This window comes from Numida meleagris, chromosome 11, assembly GCF_002078875.1.
Source record: "Numida meleagris isolate 19003 breed g44 Domestic line chromosome 11, NumMel1.0, whole genome shotgun sequence".
Taxonomy (NCBI): Eukaryota; Metazoa; Chordata; class Aves; order Galliformes; family Numididae; genus Numida; species Numida meleagris.
The window spans coordinates 7,361,423-7,382,770 of record NC_034419.1 but is presented as its reverse complement, the minus strand read 5'-3'; the positions used below and the strand labels follow the sequence as shown (position 1 = coordinate 7,382,770).

The window sequence follows — 21,348 nt, the reverse complement described above, 5'->3', positions numbered from 1 at the left end:
TTCCAAGTGGCATCAGAAAGATATTACTGAGATGCAAAAGCTTAGTGCGTTAGTCATACAAAGAAAGTATACAAACAAATCAACTGGAATTGCATTTTAAATAGTAGAAATTATTAACACAATACAGTGAATTGATTTTTATTTTGGGTGATGGAGAAAGAGATTCATAAAATAAAGAGTAGAATGAAAATGTTCCTTCTATCAAGGAAACCGACTACAACATAATTTTGAGTTGTCTTTCAGTTTTCATAATTCTCTAGCTCATATACAAAATCAGGCTGATCTCCCAAAATAAAAGCATTGATTTAAGCTACTTGCAGAATGCAATTGGAGCCAAATAATTCTATTTCAAAATTACTATGACACAGTTTTTATTTAATACATTATAATTAATACAATATCAAAAAGAAGCAGCTTTTTTTTTTTTTCTTTTTCAAATTAGTGGTCAGGCAGACATGTAGTGAAGTGCTCTTATCCCAACATAGTAGCTTTTTTAAAAGAAAAAAAACACTACCTTTTGCAAAGATATGGCTTGGAAAAAAAGAACAGCATAGGAATTTTTATATACATGGTGACAATATGTTTTCATTACCTATATTTATGCATTATTACTGAAAAATTAGCAAAGAATTCACAGTTATATGAAGTATTTTTTCCATTTTGTTTATAGAATTCATTTCTGATGAAAACAGTGTTGACATCGTTAATGTTATCTAATAGATAAAACACAACTGTAAAAGGTACTTTGCTGACAGGGTAACTGAGGTACACCGAACTTAAGAACTTAACTGAATTGGAGATATTAATCTATTTATTCTATAAATTTTCTTGGAATGTGGTGTTTTCTGGGTGTAGAAAAATGGTATCATGAAACATTTGAAGACTTAAAAACTTACATCAGATAATGTGAATAAGAGAGGAAGGGCTTGCCACAAAGTATTATTATTGTTTATTCATTTATTTTACTTTTAAATTTATTTTTAGATGGTCAGTCACAAAGTCACACAATTTTAACAAAACTGGAAAGCAGTCATAGGAGGGAGAGGATTGCAGAATTATGGATTCAAATTCCAAATAAAATTTAGATTTTCATATTCTATGTAATTTGTTTAAATTCTTTATTTTCTTTGAAATCTCACTGAAACTGAGAAAGTTATAGATTCCTTGAATGAAAATTCTTTGTACATCATCTTAACATGGCAATTTTGTACCATTACAAAATTTAATTCACTAAAGTATTAGGAGTAAATATTGAAGCATGTAACTGAAATTGACACCTCTCAGACCATTCCTATTGGGAATTATATTTAAAATTTGTGCAGACATCTCAGAAATACTCAAAAAAAAAAAAAGGAAAATATTCTGCCTATGTTGAGTACAAACCTTTGTGTCTGAATAAGCAGCTATCAAAATAATAGTTTTATAGTCATCTTGTTTATCTCAGAAAATATTTGAAAGTAAAAATGTGAACAAAAAGGACAGTTCAAAGAAGGATTTAAGACCTATGAGACTATGTTACTACTAAGTATTTTTTTACAAATACCACCACCACCTGATAAAGTACTTGGGTGATATAATGTCAAGGAGTCACACTCATTTATGTAGGATGAAATGAAAAATATATGACCCACCTGTGATAAAAACAGGTTCCCTTTTGAATACTTAAACAGCTGGAAAACCAGCTACAGTCTAAGTACATAACTGAAATTACGAGGTAATTCTGGAAACACCTGACAAATATATTTTATAAAGCCCTAAGTTTCCAAGTGTCTAATTTCTCAACACAAAAATCAATTAAAATTGTAACATTGAAGAATAACCCATCTCAAACAGTAAATACAGAACAAGAAAAACTAATAATTACAACTAAAACTACAAGTCAAAATTAGTATTTTTTTAATCACAGAATGTTGAAATCTCAACACAGCACACTCATTAACTACTTGCTCAGATTTCCCTTTGAACAGCATTGTTGTTCCTTCCACAGGCAGATAACATGGCAGTATCTCAAACTACAAAAAATTCCTAAATAATCTAAAATTTACTTTAGCAGAGCAAAAGATAAAAGGCATAGTAGGAAATTTCACACTCAAGCACAACGTCTGCTGGAGCTTTATCATCAGGAAAATTTAAATTCTGCATTATAATACAACATCTATATATTACATAGAAAGGTAGTTAAATTCTGGGCAAATTTCTTTATGCAGATTGACAGAAACAAAAATACTGTTAAAAAAATTTCATTAATTGAAAACTATACCCATTACTCTAACACAGAAAGAAAAAATATTGAAAACTACATCTGTTTCTTCTTCAACTACAGCAAACTATTCTTGCTCCAGAGTGTACATTCCTCTCTAGATTCAAAAAGCATTGAATTATTAATTAATATTTTAGGATAAAGAAGAGAAAGGTTTTCATGTTTAATAATGTATCACGTGGAAAGCACTATATAATGATCAAGAATGTACCTTGAAGGGAAGTATTTCCATAATATCTTATTATCCATGTTCATTACTCCATTAAAAGGCCACCTCTATCCTCAAGCAATATCACATAAGCATTATTTTTACCATTAATGAAACATCCAGTTAACCAAAATCATTTTTAGATGAGTAGAAGGATTACTACTGACTTTTTAATAGACATTTACTTCATACTGCGTAAGATAATTTAGGTTTTCCATTAAATACATGTGAGAAAATACTTACTTTTCTGTCTGGCCAATTATATTTTGCAAATATTGTATCATATGTGTCCACAGCTCCATCAGTAATCAACATTATGGCTTGGCTGCAAATACTTCCTTGTCCTGTGTGATTGAACTGTGAAAGGAAAAATTAATTTAAATACAATAAATTCTGTTAGATAGAATCCCACTGGAAAAGGACATAGATCTTGTAAAATCTCTAGCATGCAGAAAATTAGATGGAAAAATCTTGAAAGCATTTTATCATTCTGTTCTCACCAAATTGTAATTGGAATTGTGTAACAAAACAGGATTTCATTGTATATCCCTATTTTATCAGATTGCAAAGTTCAACGAAACATACATAAACATAATACCATCCCAGTTAAAAGTATGTTAAAAAATACAATACGGAATCTATACTTTTTCCCTATTTTGGATAGATGATATGTATTGATGCTTCTACATAAAATCTGCTCTGATATAAATATAATTTTACAATACACAAAAAAAGAAGCAGCAATGAATGACTGATAATTTTAGTGTGAATTACAGAGGATACACCATTTACAGACCTGATATTTATACGGCATTTGTATTCACTCCAAATTACATACCATATGTTATTTTTCATATTTCTTTTTTCTGGGAGGACCTAGCCTCACATATTCTCACATTCTCACAAAATTGATATGCATATGCTGCTGAACAGCAGTACTAGAACACAGGTAGATAGTCATCAACATGTACTTGAAGTATGTAAGGAAAGTTTCACCACTGCACAGAAGGAGGATTTTCTGCTGCTAGAGGAGCCTGTCAATTGGGCTGACCAGTAACACGAGTTTTGTTTTTTGATTCTGTAGCTGGTGTCTTAATTTTGAATCCATCTTTCTCTATTTTATCCCTTAATAAATTCTTGTTTGCATGTATATTATTTTATGCATTCAAGGAACTTAGATAATTTGGCACAAGCAACAAAACGCAAAGTTGGCAAATTATTTCATTTTTAGCTGCTCTGTAAAGAACACTGAGAACACTTAAAAATATGAAAAGACCAATAATTCGTAGCATTGCAAACAATTCTATTTCAATAGGTTGTGCTAACATTCAAATACATGCTAATAACAAACAACCTCCTTTTGTTCTCTTTCTAAATTTCAGATACATTATCATATTAGACAAGTCCTTATCCTATCACCCTTCTCTTGGTACTAAGAAAGCCAAATACTAATTTTTCCTGTCTGCCATGTTTCACCTCATCAGCCTATCTGTGCTGAGTAGCAGTCCAAAAAAGGATTCAACATTTTTTCAATAAATTTATTCAGAGTACTCTAGTTTGATTTGGGCTAGCAACTGCTCTGTCTTTGAGATTTCTGCAATCTACTTACCCTCACTTATTTCCTGATCTTCCCAGAACTCTAACTTTTCTGGAAGAAAAAGGTCTTAACTTCTAAAAGTCTCATCTTTGTAGACATGTTTACAGTAGGAAAAGGTGTATGGTGGGTTACAGCAGTTACAGTCCTCTTTTCATCCATATTTTCCATATATAAGCAATCACACCCGCAAATATTCAACATTCTATAGCAATCTGTACATCTCCAGCTCTCCTCCAACTCAATTTCCTCTGATCAAATGGGAATTCTCAGCTAACATGCACTGGCTACAGAAACGTGTTACCTAAAAGGAAAGTAACGTGGTTGTACTGTGGATTAGCAAAATATTCATCCCTGCTCTATAGAAGTTATTATCTGTGATACCTCCAACTTAATTTACCCTTAAAATTTTTTCAGTCATGTCCATTTTTCCAGTCTTACCCATACGCAGAATTATTGGAGTTCCTTCATTAAGATTATCTTAGATATCAATATTCCCTCTTCAATATTCATTGAAACATACTGGTTTGAGTTGGAAGGGACCTTAAAGATCATCCAGTTCCAAACCCCCTGCCATGGGCTAGGACACTTTCTGTTAGAAGAGGTTGCCCATTAAACCTGTCCTTGAACACTTCCAGGGATGGGGCACCTACAGTTTCTCTGAGCAACCTGTTCCAGTGTCTCACTGCGCTCACAGTAATGAATTCCTTCCTAATATCTAAGACAAATCTACCCTCTTTTATTTTAAAACCATTATAAATCTACCCTCTTGTAGTTTAAAGCCATTATCTCTTGTTCTATCACAACACCCCTGATAAAAGAGTCCCTCTCCATTCATATGAACAACACATTTTGAAAGGCACAAGTTATAGTAATAGGGAAATTAGTGAAGGGGGAATGCCTTCATATATCTATTTTAAAATACTAATCTGTGTGCATATGTATTATTTTACATGGTTGTTTGAATATTTTTAAGAATGAGTTTAAATTCAAATGCTTTGATGAGTAATATCTTCACATATTTGTCTAGAACTTTAATTTTATTGAATAGCAAGAATGATGAAAGTGTTTTCCATAATAATAACAATGACAAGGGACTTATGATGAACTACAATTAACTCAGTGATTCATCAGTAAGCAGCAAAAATTTCAATGCATCCTGACATTCAGAGCATTTGGTTGTGATTAGCAGTCTTTGAAATGTCACAGAATTTTATTTAATTGGCTTTGATTTTTTTAAAAAGGTAATCATTGCAAAGACCACATTTGTCGCCAAAAGAGATAATTGCAGTTGTCACATGACAACGTAGGTGCCTAACTGCTCTACCAAGCACTTCTGTATTCTTACAGCAACTAATGAACACTGCTTAAATCAACGATTGGAAAGAACGGGGAAGTGGTTTTTAAACACGCTTTTTAAGATGTTCGGTATCAACATCTTCAGATCTTAACAACCTAGGCAAATACAGAAATTGAAATGCAGGTAATTGCAGGACAAAATTAAATGAGTTTAATTATTGTAAATCCTGAGCCATTCTGAAAACCCAGCTAGATTCTCAATAAGACTCTCAGTGTAAGATGAAGCTTCAACTTCAACTTTCTTTTTTAAATGTAACCCAGACATCCTTAACTAAGATGTAGTTCAAATTTCTGGCATATAAAGGTCACAGCTGTAGACAAAGTAGAAAATGGTTAGGAATATTCTTTTAAGGAAAGTTTTTTGTTGTTATTGTGTTTTTTTTTTCTGGTCTAGGCTGCATAACGGGAGCTCTCAAAGATTTTGTTGATGTGCCTGAAGAAAACCGAAAAGACTATTACGCTGTGAATTCTGAAAGAATGCATGCAAGAAAGCTTATAATCTCTTATAGCTTATAGCAAGAAACCCCGTTATAGTCTCTCTTACACATTTTCTCAGCTTTATGAGAGCTGAACATACTTGTAAACATGATCCATCATGCTTTTCTAGATACGAAGTGTGAATCTCATTCAAGGACAAGCTACTTATAGAAAGAAGCACAGTGTCTAGGACATGTCCGTCACTATCTCAGTATTACCCAATACTAAGTACTGTCAGCTGGACTGTCACCATGATAACCATATCAGAAGTTAGTAGTCTATATCTGTAGACCAACTAGAATGCTTAATTACACATGAAACTACATTATTATCATAATGAGACTGGAAGTCATTGTGAATCTATGATTCTATGAAGTTTAGGAGAATACGACCATCTAGAAAACATAGCCCATACTAATAATTTCCAACCGAATCACTATTTTGTGTTTGAATTGCATTGCAATATCCCTTTTTTGCTCCTCTGGAAAAGTTTTTAAAAGCCTTTCAATAATCTCGTTTGAAAAACTTAACGTACTTATCAAATATCGAAGAATCTATTTTAATAGTTAGTTAACCATTAGAAGTCCACAGTTTTTGTTTTCACTCACCCACCAGTCATTTGATATTGCATTGCTTTACCTTTCTAGTAATCCCTTCCTCTTTTCACAGAAAGGCTTACTCCTTATGTAGAAGTGCCAAACCAGGATCAAATCACCTAATAATCTACTTATTAAATAATCTACTTACTAAATAATACCAGTACCTCTGAGCTGATGAGGCTCTTCAGGTTTTATAAAAACAAAGACAAAACTATTGAAATCTCTTCCTTTATATAAGCTATAAGACATGTTAATCAACATGCCATAAGTCAAACCAATGAACGATCATTTCACAATTCTAGTAAATGTGTATCCTCAAAATGTCTATGAAATGCACAAATTCTTGTGATAACCAGAATGTTAGGCTTTCCAAAGAAAAAAATAAAAGAACAATCTAAACAGTGAAATTTCCATATTACCCCGATGTTTTTAACACCTAGAGCAGCTACGGAAATAAAATTTAAAGGACACAGACATGTAGAGGTGCATACTGTGTATACACACACATTTAAAAAAAAAAAAAATAAACGCAACATAATTATAAAGTTAGTAAAATTAAACATCTTTCCCAGATATAGATTATAAACTGTGCTTGTTCTACAAACAATATTTTACTATTGTGACAGTTTTATAGTGAGTTCTAATTTCCTATCTTAAAATTGACAGTAATTGCTAAAGATCTGGAAAATTGTCAGCAGTGCAAACATGAAAAGCATTAACTTACTTCATTGAGCATGTTGAAAGCTTCATTTAAAGCAATGTCCAGCATTCCAATTCCTTTTGCAAAAAGCTTGTCAAGGTGTTCCCTAAAATGCTGAAATGAACAAGATTTTTTTATTAGATTATTCTTATAACATATATATTTATATAATAATTGAAGTTTTCTTTGTGAGACTTCCCTCTTTGGTTAACATGACTGCATACACTAGTTCATAAACCATAGTAATTCCTGCTCAATATTTTTGACAAAGCCATACTAAAGTACAGATACATTAGAACAAAAATAATGTAAAAATATCACAAGACTTTTTTTTTTGACTAGTTATTCAAACTGTTTTTCCTTTGCCTTTTAGTTTGTTTTCCTACATACAGATATACGTATCTTCACATAATAATTTTTACTTTATTTCTAATTATTCAACTTTTAGCTTTCAGGAAATACTACTTAATAATTATTCACTCTGAAACTTAGTTTTCATTTTCTATTTTGTGTTATCTCTCCCCAAAAGCTGATAGATCTGATACTGTTTAGCCCACTGCAGTTCATGTTGTTAATCAATGTCAGTATAATATTTAGAGAATAGGCCTTGCTAGCTATTGGCAATTATCTTCAGGTTGAAGTTGCATAGCCATAAGACTAATTTTTGCAGTTTATACGTTTCATCAATTGCGCATTGCTATACTTGCTTGTCCACGAGCATTGGTAAAATCTTCTGGCAAGCAATTCTGACACATATGTCAGTATTCATCCTATATTCCCCTCATTCTAAACAGAGAATCACAGAATCATGGCATGTCTTGGGCTGGACAGGACCCCAGAGATCATGCAGTTCCAGCCCCCAATCACACATATTATTTCTCCAGATATGCCAGAAATTTGAACAATTTCACAAATTTCACACTCAGCAAAAATAAAGGGCTATACTATAATATGAATATTAAATTGTAGTTTTAATTTTTAGATTAAGTAAGCACATTTTCAAAAGTATGGTAGCACTTATTTTTGAAAATATCTTCAGAGGAGAAATAAAGTCTCTTAGGTTTCTAAGGAATTAGACACGATAAAATCCAGTATCATGAACTGTGCTGCCATGAAAGGAAGGATACAGAATGAAATATCAACACGCAAGTATGGCACCCCTCATTTTATCTGATGGACACATACCTTTTTCTTTAGTAAAATAAAGATATTACATCTATGTATTGGAAGGCAGAGTCCTTCCTATTTCGTTATTAAATTTCAGTATGTCAAAAGAGGAAAATTTATATCTTAGCTCTAAGGCAATTTTGAAGCATACACTACTGCCACAAAAACAGGCTGCTTTTTCAAAACAATTAGTCCACAGTGACCTAGTAAATGTAGTTCATTGCAGCTCAATGCTTCAAGCAGCCAAAAGGCACAGCCTTGTTTGTCTAAACAAACAGCAATAGCATTAACCTCTATATAGCTTCCTTGCAAAACATTTTTTCCCCTACTTAAACATAGCTAACTTAAGTAAACTCTGTCAGTATCAGCATAGTAATACAAATTACAGTTTTAAGTATAATTTATAAATATAACAATTTGGAATAAGAAAATTAAGACACATATAGTGGAAAAAAAAAAACAGAGGAGGAAATGTGAAGCATTTTTTAAGACTCCGCAATTGGATAAAAAGGTTAGTTCAATAGGATAGTAAGAGGAAAAATTCTGTCACTTCATTAGCCATGTCAAAACATTAATATGTATCTGAGAAAATAAACTGTTTTTGCAGAAGAATTGAAATTCTATTGTCCCTTAAATTGTGCCCTTCATATTTTTACAAAAAAAACAATAAGAATGAACGTAAAATATCCAAATATTCAAGAAATGCATTAACCTCTTGTTATTCTGTGTCCTACTTCAAAATATCTCCAAAAGTTAGGTGTGGGCTCATATACAATATGGGCATATTCTTGACTGGAAATTGAGAGTGGCAATGCAGAAAGCAGTTTCCCAGACAAGGGCTACGTCAGCTGCCAGCAGCACAACACGGTGTGTTTTCCATCACTATTTCAAAACAAAACTGACCTACAGTCAGTCTCAAAGACCACTGACTTCTACACATACAGCTATCGGTTTGTAAGAAATAGGTCTTTTCCAGCGATTGAAGCTTTTCAGAAACTCAGAAAATGCACATACCTTTTCTTAAAATGAAATATTTAAACATACATTAATTTAAAATCGTTCACTGAAATTCTTCAGAAACTAACATGTTTATAAAACTCTCCTGGAAACACCTTATCAAAATGAATTTTACATATTTGATATTTTTAAACCAGAAAATATAGTTTGTTGCTAAAAAAAAAAAAAAAAAAAACACTGAAAACAAACAGTTTGCTTCTGCTCCATTGATATCCAAGACTATTCCAAAACATCCAATGTAAGCATTGACCAGAAGTTTTCAAGCTGTGGGAGCAGCCCTATGCTCACAGCCTGTCTCTCTCAGATCCATGAGACTGAGGTCAGTTTACAGTTGTCACAGATACTTCTAATAACACAGTGATTCACCCCAAAACAGAGTTTTCAGAAAATTGATAGATACCAAATTTTGTCATAAAAATAAGTTTCTCATCTTATCTTTTTGTTAATTTGGTACGGTAAATAATTATCACAAATCACATTTCTCTTTGAAATACTTTACTGCTTCATAATTAAACTAGAATTAATTTGCTATTAAAAAAATAGACTTGTTTGTAAAATCTGTGAGTGTTTCAGGAGTAAGCACTGTGGAATGTTTATGACAAAGCATACATATTATCAAGCATGAACATACAGAACAAACAGATTACCAAAAATCACTCGTAAACACTATAATGTCCAGTGTATAAGTCAGTTCACATGATACATCAGAATAATAAAAATTTCTCTCATCACAGTCCTCTCTCTCTTTACATATGCACATGTACTTTCTGAAAATATAATAGTAATGTTTATTTGATGTAAAAAAATATATTAAAATGTTAAAAATCCATTTCATGCAGTATGAATTTTAACAAATAATTGTTTGCTACCTCCAGGCTTCTGAATGAATGGACGCTAGACAAGGTGATTCAGCAAAAAGATTGAACAACTAAAATGAGTGCATGTTTTTATCAACTCCATTCTCTATCTTTGAAGTGTTTTAAATCTTTTCTTTGTTGCTCAAGAGTTTCAGCCCTGTGTATGTCCAGTAAAAAAAATCGCATAACAATCCAATTAACATATGTTTCCCTCTTTATCACACCAGATGCACAGAGTGTGTGGCATTAATTGTAACCACACCCAAAGAAATCATGTTTCATTTTACAGGCAACACAAAGAATAACTTTCTCAGATAGTCCACTCTGTATTTAGCTCAGGCTGTTTCACTGTAAACCAAGAAAATGTACCAGGGCACTTCTCTGCATGCATGCTCTTGCACGCTTACCAGCCATGCTATAGTGCTCCTTTTGTTATTAGAAAGCCAAGGCATTTTTAAAGCATTATATCATTTCTCTATGAGAATACCAAATTTTCAACCTGGTATTCCTGCCAAAAATTTCTGCATAACTTGCTGACAGGTATTTGCAACTGCCATCCACTAATTTGGTAACTTACAAATGCTCTGCAACACAGCTATAACTCAACCATCTACTGCTGCAAAAAATGTCAGGACAGGACCTTAACCACTGAATCATCACTCTAAAGAGGAACAATCGATGACTTTGGAATGAGATAACAAACACCCCAATTTTAATTTCAGTAACTTCCATCAATCAAACAGATCCCAGAAAGCAGGATTGCTTGCTCATAATGAGTCAAAAAAGACATTACACCATGTCTTAATTTAATCTTTTCATTTGAAACAGCTCACTTACTACCAAACTGCATAAGCAATAATGTTGATCCATTTCAGTTCCTCTTTACTTGTCATATTGGAGACCTCGTATTTGAGTTACCTAAAGCTTGAACTTGGTATCTCATCCAACAGTGTACATCAGCATTTGCATGCAACTGTATGTCTAATTTCCATGTGCAATTACCATAATGTGCAATATCTAATTGTGGACTCAAATATCTAATTGACATGCATAATCTTGGTAATTCTAAATGCAAATTAGGCACACAATTATGACAATCAGACTCTGATGTCTGATTACAAAATTATAGGGCCAGAGCTCAACAGAAGTTGTGTCATGTTACAGTAAAGAAGCATGGATGTGTTCAGATGCAGAGGTATCTACAATCATTTTAGAAGTAGCAGAAATACATAACTTAGCTTGGAGAAGAGAAGGCTCTGGGTAAACCACATTGCAGCCTTCCAACAGTTAGAGGGAGCTTAAAAGCAGGAGAGGGATAGACTTTTTATACGGTCTAATAAAGATAGGATAAGGAGGAATGACTTTAAACTAAATTAAGAGAAATTTAGGTTAGATTTTATGAAAAAATTCTTTACTGAGAGGATGATGAGGCACTGACACAGCTGCCCAGAGGTGCCCCATCCCTGGAGAAGCTCTAGGCCAGGTTGGATTGGGCCCTGGGCAGCCTGAGCTGGTGGGTGGCAACCAGCCCATGGCAGGGGATTGGACCTAAGCTGCTTTAAGATTAAAGATAACCCAAAGAGAGTGAAGAAAAATCCACTCATGTCTGTCAGCCAGGACAAGGTCCTTCCATGTATCTATGAGAGTTCAGTCAGGAGTATCAGTAAGTTTACTGTTGCACACATCTGAACAAATTAAGTCCTCATCCACCTTCTACCTTCCTGTTGACCTAGCTAAAGCAATCATTTTTTCTCTATTCTAGGGCTTCTGTATCAGTAGCTTGAGATATCTTTAAATTCCCAATTATACAAAGTTTTCAGCATTTTAATTAAAACCTCTTGTTGTGGCAAGATGCTACACAATATTTGCAGTCCGCTACACAGATAACTTTTAATCTAGCCAATTTGAGATTACTAGAAATAATTTACCATGAGTCAGAATACCCTAATTAGAGGGTGTTGCATGACCATACTTAGACTCAAAGTATAAGCACACATGAATAAAGTATTTTCTACTGATTCCACTTAGGAAGGGAAGAGTTCACATCTAGTACATGCAGTAGAGTTCATACAGTTACACTGGCAAACTACAATACTATTGTCTGACAATGGCGAACTTCCTAGAGAAAAATATTATTAATGAGTTAAACAATTCTCCAGATTTTGAGATATACTCAGCAATTATTTATCAGATTTGTGAGGATAAACCACATCAACATATAAACCAGTGAAAAAAACAGTCAGGAGCACAAGTGTGAGGTAGGAGAGTGATGTTTACTGGTACACCACAGGGAAGTTTACCCACACACACTAACAGTTGGTAAATCTGCATTCACATCTATAGAATGCATATAAACATCTTCTTATTTAACATTAGTTGCTAGAGCAATTACAGGTTAGCGTGCTGTTGATGATTACCCCTAGTACGTTGTGTTGGTAGACTGCATTTTTTTTTTTTTCAGATAAACAAATACGAGATACGAAAAGCCAAAAGTTGATTTGTTCATCAAAGAACTCAAGATTTGAAACAGCAGATTAAAAACAAGCTCCTGTTAAACAAATTAGTTGCCTGGGGCTGCAATAGAAAACTTGAGAGCAACTTTCAGTGGTCTGAGGCTAGCTGAAAGTTGTGGGGGTCCAGAATGAGTAGTCATCTTTTAAGAAAATTAAAATAGATTTCAGTAAGCCTTTCCATTTTTGGTGTCATGGATTTTTTTGTTTTGTTTTGGATTGGGTTGGATTTTGATGATTTTATTTACAGCTAAGTAATGCAGTCAGCAATCCTTTTTGGAGACCTAAGACAGATAAATATACAATTAAGTAATTTGCTTAAATAATAATAAATATGCACAATGTCTATTTACCAACCCCTTCTTGGCAATTTCAGCCAGTCTCGTTACTGAATCGGGCTTCTAGTTACTTAATTTCCGCTAACTGCATATAAAAGTCAAAGCTTACTAGAAGTTAAATGCAACATCTGTCAATTTTTGTCATTCTAATTTACGCAAGGGTAAGTTCTCGATTTAGTTTGGAGTTATTGTGCCTATCTGTGCATCTAGAAGATGATATATTTCATATGGAAACACTTATAGAGAAATGTCCTCAACCCATATATAGCATATTAAAAAAACATATAAAAGAGGAATGCATATTGTAATATTGTTACTTTAAATCTGGAGTTACATTAAATCAGATTGTCATCCGATTCCTTTGGGGTAGGTAAATTGCAACATGGAGTTTCTCAAAGATGAAAACCTCTTGGCCCAAGAAAACCAGTATTAAAATAGGCAGTTCCACATGTTTGTAATTTGTGGAGAAAGTGCAGACGGTGACAGCACAGTGTCTGAACTATTTCCCACTCTTTTTTTAAATATGCGTATAGCAAATTGATACACTTCAAGGTAGCAGCTGTTTAATATTAATGCCAAATTATAAATTAGTCCAGTAAAATTCAAATATATATTACATACTTTACATTACTAAACCATATTTAGGGTCACAGATTCGTTTCAACCTCATTTATGCTACCCAGTGTAATTACGGATTTAATCTTTGTGATAAAGAAAACTTGAAGCAAGTTCTGCAAATTAAGAATAGTTTACAAATTTCTGGAAGTATGTCTCCACACCTCCAAAGAGAATCTCCAAGGCAAGTATGCCTTTTTTTCACAAAAAAAAAAAAAAAAAAGTCCTATGCTATGAAAAAATGTTCAAAGAACCAGATGCCTGCCATATCACCTGTAAATTATAATTCAAAACCAAATTACTATATTCTTTTATTTTAAAAATGAAAGCAGAAACACTAGATGTTGGAAGAAGCCTTGGACTGGGATGTCTGCTTTGTACCTTAGTAGAACTTGTGGTATATATATATTAACGCCACTCACATCACTGTTGTACTTGAAGTTATAAGCTTGCCTTTTATAAATATACAAAAATTGACTTGATTCAGTCAGGCTTCTCAAAAGAAGAATGATTTCAGAAGTTATAGCTGACAGAAATTCGATTATATCCAAACTGCTTAGAAAGCTACATGTAACATGAACTCTTACATAAACAAAGATTTTGGAAAGAGAAAACAAACTTGATCAACATCAGTGGATGTTTCTAACTGTAAGTAACTCTTCTTTGTTGATTGTTTACATAAAAAAAAAAAGCCAACATTAAAAAACATGAAGTTGTTACATGAAGATTTGCAACTCAAAACTGCAGGATTTGCAGTTCTTGAAGCTGTCAGGGAACATACTTAGATGTTAGAATCATCACTTCTATCAGTGTATCCTCACTCTTAAAATAGAACATTAAAAAAATTTACGTGATTAACATATGGGAGATTCAAGGCTGAAAACCCAATTTTATCCACCTCTAACTCCTTTTCCATAGTAAGAATGCATGAATATGTTAAATTTTAAACATTTTTATTATAAAAATAAATTATTTATTTATTATGTAATATAAAATGATGTATTCAAATTACTTTATGCTCCTTAAAAAGCTACGGCAATGTAGCAGATGGATAATAATGCTGTAAACAAGGAGTGATCTTCATCATGTTACTCTCACAACAGTGATGGGGCATTTAAAAAAATGAATGATAATTCTTACTTTCACTACCCCAACTTTCATGAAAATTGTATGTCTTTTCAAAATATTTATTTGGTTAAGCTGAATGTTACAAAGGCAAATTACTCATTCTTTGGCTTTTTTGCTATCTGACTGTTCTCCTTATTTAATGAAACAATTCAGGTGCATAAATTCTCTTCTGGGCTCCTTTATTACATAAATCAAGAAATAAACTCAACTTGTCACCTTAACTTACTAAAATGGCTGTGGGGAAAGAGATTGAAATATAAACTACAGCGATAGGGAAGAGTCATGCAAGATTGAGGGGATTTTTTGAAAGTCTGGATCTTTGGCAGCCCATTACATTGCCTGGGCTCTATGGAGAAGCATTTCTACTACCCATCATGTACATTTGCTATCTGAGAGCATGAGGCCACAGGTAATTTTACTGCGTTGGTATATCCAAAGCACACCGTATCAGATCTTACAATATCAGACAACAGAGAAAGCAAACTTTGTAACAATGAATTAAGGGGCATAATAACAGAACTACTGTTTAAGATTAAATGTTACCCTGTCTCCTGAACAGTCTTTATCTGCTAAGCCCTGACTGCAACACTTTTGTGCCTGCTGGTTCTTAGGCAAAGGAACTGTTAATTTTGTTACACAAACTCAAACAATAATTAGAACGGACAATTGTATTCTTCACAGAAGCTAAGAAACAAATGAAGATTGACAAAGTCATAACAGGTTAAAGAGAAGTAAAATACATACAACTATCACAGGCTACCTATCTCAAGTTTATTCTCAAGGGAAACAGATCAATAACCATTTCACCAATACAAATAGCTGGAAAAAGATGTTATTCAGTTATTCTCCAAACCATTGAATATATTATTCAGCTTACAGGCAAAGCAAAACACAAACTGATATCAGATTTAAAAAAGTATAATACTTAACTGGAAAGGATGTTGAAGCTTACTCTGAAGAACAAAATATGAAATTGTACTTAGCTGTTCTGAGTAACAGCAATGTTCATAGCATCTGAGCATCATCTAAGTGGCACAGAAACTTTTAGATAAATTAAATTGAATCTGCCATTAAGTAACATATGGGCATATATTCATTGGCATTCTGATCAGTTTCAGAGTGATGGAAAGATTAGTATTTGGATTAATTACAGACAGTGCATCTTGGCAATATATTTAAATCTTTAGCTTTAAATCTAGAACTTGTACAGCTTTCATATGGCTCATTAGATTCATACAATAAAGTGCTGCATTAGAAAGCTACATAACAGTTCACAAATAAAAGTCTTCAGCAGGAAATGATTGGGAACAATTTATGTTGTTCCATATTGCAACCAAATGCTATGTAGATATCCTAAAAAACAATAGTGGAGAACATCAAGCACATTAAGCAAGTAGCCCATAAAGAGTAATTCCTGAGGAACGCTGGTGTACATTTAGGTGAAATGAGAAGAACCTATGTGAGTAATACAAGAAAGTTTAGCAGAACCAGATCAATTAATTCCATCTTGGCATACATGAAAAGATCTAAGATAGACACACTTAGAAATGTGTTTTCAAAGCTATATTTGTTACTTCCTGCAATGCCTCATTGACTGTTCTAGCAAAAATGAACTGCCATGCTGAACTCTTAAGTGCAGTTCAAGGCTGAGCTGAAACCCTTCTGGTCTGCTTTTGGTAGAAAAGATACAAACATACTTTTAATAAGATGCAAGACTGCTGCCCTATCTAGGCACATGCAAGACCCATTGCCAGAGAAGTTCTATAGTAACAGCTGTGGCTTTAACAGTCTTTCAATCTACAAGAACTTTTTGACAATATTATTAAAACTAGAATTTCATAATTTTATTTGGCATAAACCATCCTACCTTAACCTTCTAAGATGCGCTTTGCAATATTGCTCGTACAGAGCAATTGCATTTGAATGGCAGTCAATAAATCAAGCTTTAAACTGTAGATTCATTCTGTGATAGTCCTTCTAAGAACACTTTCAATAAACAGTTTATTTTTATTTCTGAAAAAAATGTCAGTAGTATATAATGCATTTGCATACACACTGAATTTTCTTGGATTAATACATTATTCTTTTGACACGTCTGTCTGTCACACTTTCGATTCACATAGTATAATATCTGTTTCATCTTTAGTGTTAGTGTGACTTAAGAACACAATCTCTTCCTCACTCTTTTTTTAAACTTTTTTTTTGTTAACAGTGTGTTTTCAGTGATTTCTGTATTTTTCAATTAAGATCAATCAAAACAGCTAGATAGATATTTTTCTTCATACTGAGTCACATAAGATTACTTAGAAATGTCAAAAGGAGAATAATTAATTTATTATTTCTAATAATGTAATCCATTATACTAGGGAAAGATCTTCATAGCACATTTTAGGCAATGTAATCTCTCTGTTGTTTTGTTCCTTTCATTCCTTACCTCTTTGTTGGTTCTGTCTGCTTGAACCAATGTTCCATTCAGGCACGGTTCTACATAGTGAAGTTCTTCATTATACTATGCAAAGAAATAAAAAGTATTATGAAAATTTAATTAAAAGCTTTGAAAGATACAATTTAATGATTTAGAACTGCAGGGAAGCATGCATATAAAGCAAGAACAATAGGATCCAGTTCATTTTTAAAAACTGACCATAGTCCTTTTTTCTCTTTCATGCTTCTTAATATTTCAGAGGTTTAGACTTTTAAAAAGGAGCATTTAATGGAATGGATGCCAATTCAGGTGGAGTTAATGTGTACTATATACACTAGCTGGCCTAAATACCCTTCAAGATGAAATCTGGATAATATTAAGAGATTAAGAGTTCAGATTTGATACATCACAGTCACAACTCCCAGTTCTTTGTTACATATTAAATAAAAATCTTGACAAATAATTGAAGCTTGGCTAACACATTTCGGAAGGTTAATAGCAAAATAACCGTGCCAAAAAGTCTGTGAGCTTGAATGAATCCTGAATACATCAGGATTTAAGAGTCAGAATTTAAGTCAAAGCAAAATAACTAATTGTACAAGGATACATGAAGCTGTGACAGATCCTGAAAGAATTCCCTGCTTATCTTTCAAGGCTCAAGTTAGATGGTCCAGATTCATTTTCAGAAACATCTTAAGAATTTAAATGAACAGCCTCATTTGCATTCAGTAGATTTAATAGAACTATTGATACTCAAATGACTTGATTGAAAATCAACTTGTTTAAACCTTAAACGTTTCAATACAGGTCAGATTAATACAGATACCTTCAAAAACTCCATTACGTCCCTTGTAAAGATGAGATCCTCGCTTAATTCTTATTAATTTGATCTAATCTGGAAGTTATCATGGATCAAAGAACCTTTGCATCTAAGCTCTACTTGGTTTCACTCTTTCCCAAACATTAAGTGAATCAGAACATCCATAGCAGACAACATATTAAGTTAAGCCAAAAACAATCAGGGATAACATTTCCAATGATTAACATATGCATTTACTCACTTATTCCTCCATCTCAACAAGAAAAAAAAAGTCTTCCAACAATTCATTTCTATATGTTGCTTACACAAGGTTCTCAGTCACTGCAAGACCTCGTTTCTGCTGTAGCTCTGAATTTGATCTACTCTCTTCAATTTAACACCATTCTTTTGTCTGTACATATGCCTCAACACAGATCGCTGCAACCTGTTCCACATTGGACATCTGTCATCACCATTCATGTGAACAGTACACTACTTGCCACACTCATTAATTAATTACATAATTACTGCTGCTTAGGGAAGAGTTTTTAATTAGAATTTCATTGAGTTATTCTTGAGGTGTTGTGTCAGGCTCAGTCCTTAGCTATAAAGAGGTATATACGCAGAGAAACTCCATTTCCTACTGCTGGATGTATAGAACGTTTACACCAATATTCACAAAGCAGTTGGTTAAATGTTTGAAAAAAAAACCAAAATTTAGAAAGGTATTTATGCAAAATTTCTGCATCAGACTTACATGCTTTTCTAATTATTTTATTCCCATCAGTGTTATTCCAATATATGAGACCCTGCAGACATATCTATTGCTCCAAAGGTAATATGAAAACACAAGGCAATGACAGCTGGAACATTTGAGAGTCACTGGGAATGTCTTCTGTGCATCCCAGTGTCAACACGTGAGCATGGTCAAGAGGGCATTAGGGCTTCTCCCACTCACAAGGTGGCCCAGCTCAGGTCCATCTACACCAGTGCACGCAACATAGGTAACAAACAGGAGGAGCTAGAGGCCATTGTGTAGTCAGAAAACTATGATATAATTGCCATCACAGAAACATGGTGGAATGACACACACAGCTGGAATACTGTGATTGATGGCTACTGATTTTTCAAAAGAGATAGGCAAGACAGGAAAGGTGGTGGTATAGCCCTCTATATTAAGAAAGAATACGAATGTATGGAAATTAATGATGGTGATGATAGGGTTGAGAGCTTATGGGTTAGGATAAAAGCGAAGGCCAATAAGACTGACATAATCATGGGAGTCTGCTACAGGCCACCCAATCAGGACGAAGTGGTGGATAAAATACTTCAAGGACAGTTGGGTGAGGTCTCGAGGTCTCTACCCCTTGTCTCGTGGGAGACTTGAACTTCCCAGACATCTGCTGGAATTATAATACAGCAGAAAGGGAACAGTCCTGGAGGTTCCTAGAGTGCATGGGAGACAACTTCCTGACACAGCTGGTGAAGGAGCCAACAAGGGGAAACAAAATCCTGGATGTGCTGTATGTTAACTGAGAAGGCCTTGTGGGGATGTAAAGGTCGGAGGCTGTCTGGGGCAAAGTGATCACAAAATAATAGACTTCTCAATCATTGCTGAACCTCAGAGGGGAGTCAGCAAAACTGCAACCTTGGACTTCCGGAGGGCAGACTTTGGCCTCCTTCGGAGCATGGTTGAGAGAGTCCCTTGGGAGGCAGTTCTGGAGAGCATGGGAGCCCAGGGCAACTAGGAATACTTTAGTGAAGCTGTGCAGGGAGAAAATTAGAAAAGCCAAAGCCCAGCTAGAATTGAACTTGGCCACTAAGGTGAAGAACAACAATAAATATTTCTATAAATACATCAACAGTAGAAGGAGGGCTAAGGAGAATCTCCATCCCTTGTTGGACGCTGAGGGCAACACGGTGACCAAGGATCAGGATAAGGCTGAGGTACTTAATGCCTTCCTTGCCTCAGTCTTCAATAGTAAGACTAGTTGCGCCCTGGGCACACAGCCCCTTGAGCTGGCAGATGGGGATGAGGAACAGAATAGGCCATGCACAATCCACGATGAGATGGTTTTGGACCTGCTCCGAAAGCTGGACACTCACAAGTCCATGGGGTGAGATGGACTGCACTCTAGAGTGCTGAGGGAGTTAGCGGATGTGGTTGCCAGACCTCTCTCCATCATCTTTCAACAGTCCTGGCTGATAGGGAATGTCCCGGTTGACTGGAGACTAGCAAATGTGACTCCCATCTTCAAGAAGGGCCGGAAAGATGATCCTGGTAGCTATAGACCTATCAGTCTCACCTCGGTGCCAGGGAAGGTTATGGAACGGATAATCTCAGGAGACATCGTGGATCAGTTAAAGGTCAACCAGGGGATCAGGCCCAGTCAGAATGGGTTTATGAATGGTAGATCCTGTTTGACAAACCTGATTTCGTTCTATGACAAGGCGACCCACTTAGTGGATGAAGGTAACGCTGCTGATGTAGTCTACCTGGACTTCAGTAAAGCCTTTGACACTGTACCCCACAGCATCCTTGTGGAGAACCTGTCTGTCCATGGTTTGGATGGGCATACGCTCTTCTGGGTGAAACACTGGCTGGATGGCTGGGCCCAAAGAGTTGTGGTCAATGGAGTTAAATCCAGTTTGTGGCCAGTCATGGGTGGTGTCCCCCAGAGCTCGGTGCTGGGGCCTCTTCTATTCAACATCTTTATCAATTATCTTGATGAGGGGATTGAGTGTACCCTCAGTAAGTTTGCAGACAACACCAAGTTGGGAGCGAGTGTTGATCTGCCGCAGGGTAGAAAGGCTCGACAGAGGGAGCTGGACAGACTGCATGGATGGGCCAAGGTAAACCAGATGAGTTTCAACAGGGCCAAGTGTCGGGTCCTGCATTTTGATCACAACAACCTGAGGCAACCCTACAGGCTTGGGGAGGAGTGCCTGGAAAGCTGGCTGATGGAAAGGGACCTTGGTGTACTGATGGACAGTCAGCTGAATATGAGCCAGCAGTGTGCCCAGGTGGCCAAGAAGGCCAATGGCATCCTGGCTTGTATCAGGAATGGTGTGGTGAGCAGGAATAGGGAAGTCATCCTGCCCCTGTACTCAGCATTGGTGAGGCCCCACCCCGAGTACTGTGTTCAGTTTTGGGCATCTCAGTACAGAAAGGACACTGAGGTGCTGGAGCAGGTCCAAAGAAGGGCAACAAGGCTTGTGAAGGGCTTGGAGAATATGCCCTGCGAGGAGAGACTAAAGGAACTGGGGCTGTTGAGTCTGGGGAAGAGGAGGCTGA

At 34.9% G+C, this 21,348-nt stretch overlaps 1 protein-coding gene across 18 annotated transcripts in view; it reads right to left on the bottom strand.

Moving 5' to 3' along the window:
• CACNA2D3 (calcium voltage-gated channel auxiliary subunit alpha2delta 3) overlaps positions 1 to 21,348 on the bottom strand; it is a 422,632-nt gene that overhangs the window by 206,838 nt on the left and 194,446 nt on the right. For all 18 annotated transcript variants that reach the window (XR_002442442.1, XR_002442444.1, XR_002442443.1 and 15 more), the window contains 3 exons: positions 17,264 to 17,338; positions 7,222 to 7,311; positions 2,712 to 2,825 (listed from right to left, as the gene is read on the bottom strand). Coding sequence is in view for 13 of the 18 variants with exons in the window: in XM_021409181.1 (XP_021264856.1) it covers positions 2,712 to 2,825; positions 7,222 to 7,311; positions 17,264 to 17,338 (279 nt within the window). In the remaining 5 variants the exon portion in view is untranslated. The remainder of the gene's footprint in view (positions 1 to 2,711; positions 2,826 to 7,221; positions 7,312 to 17,263; positions 17,339 to 21,348) is intronic.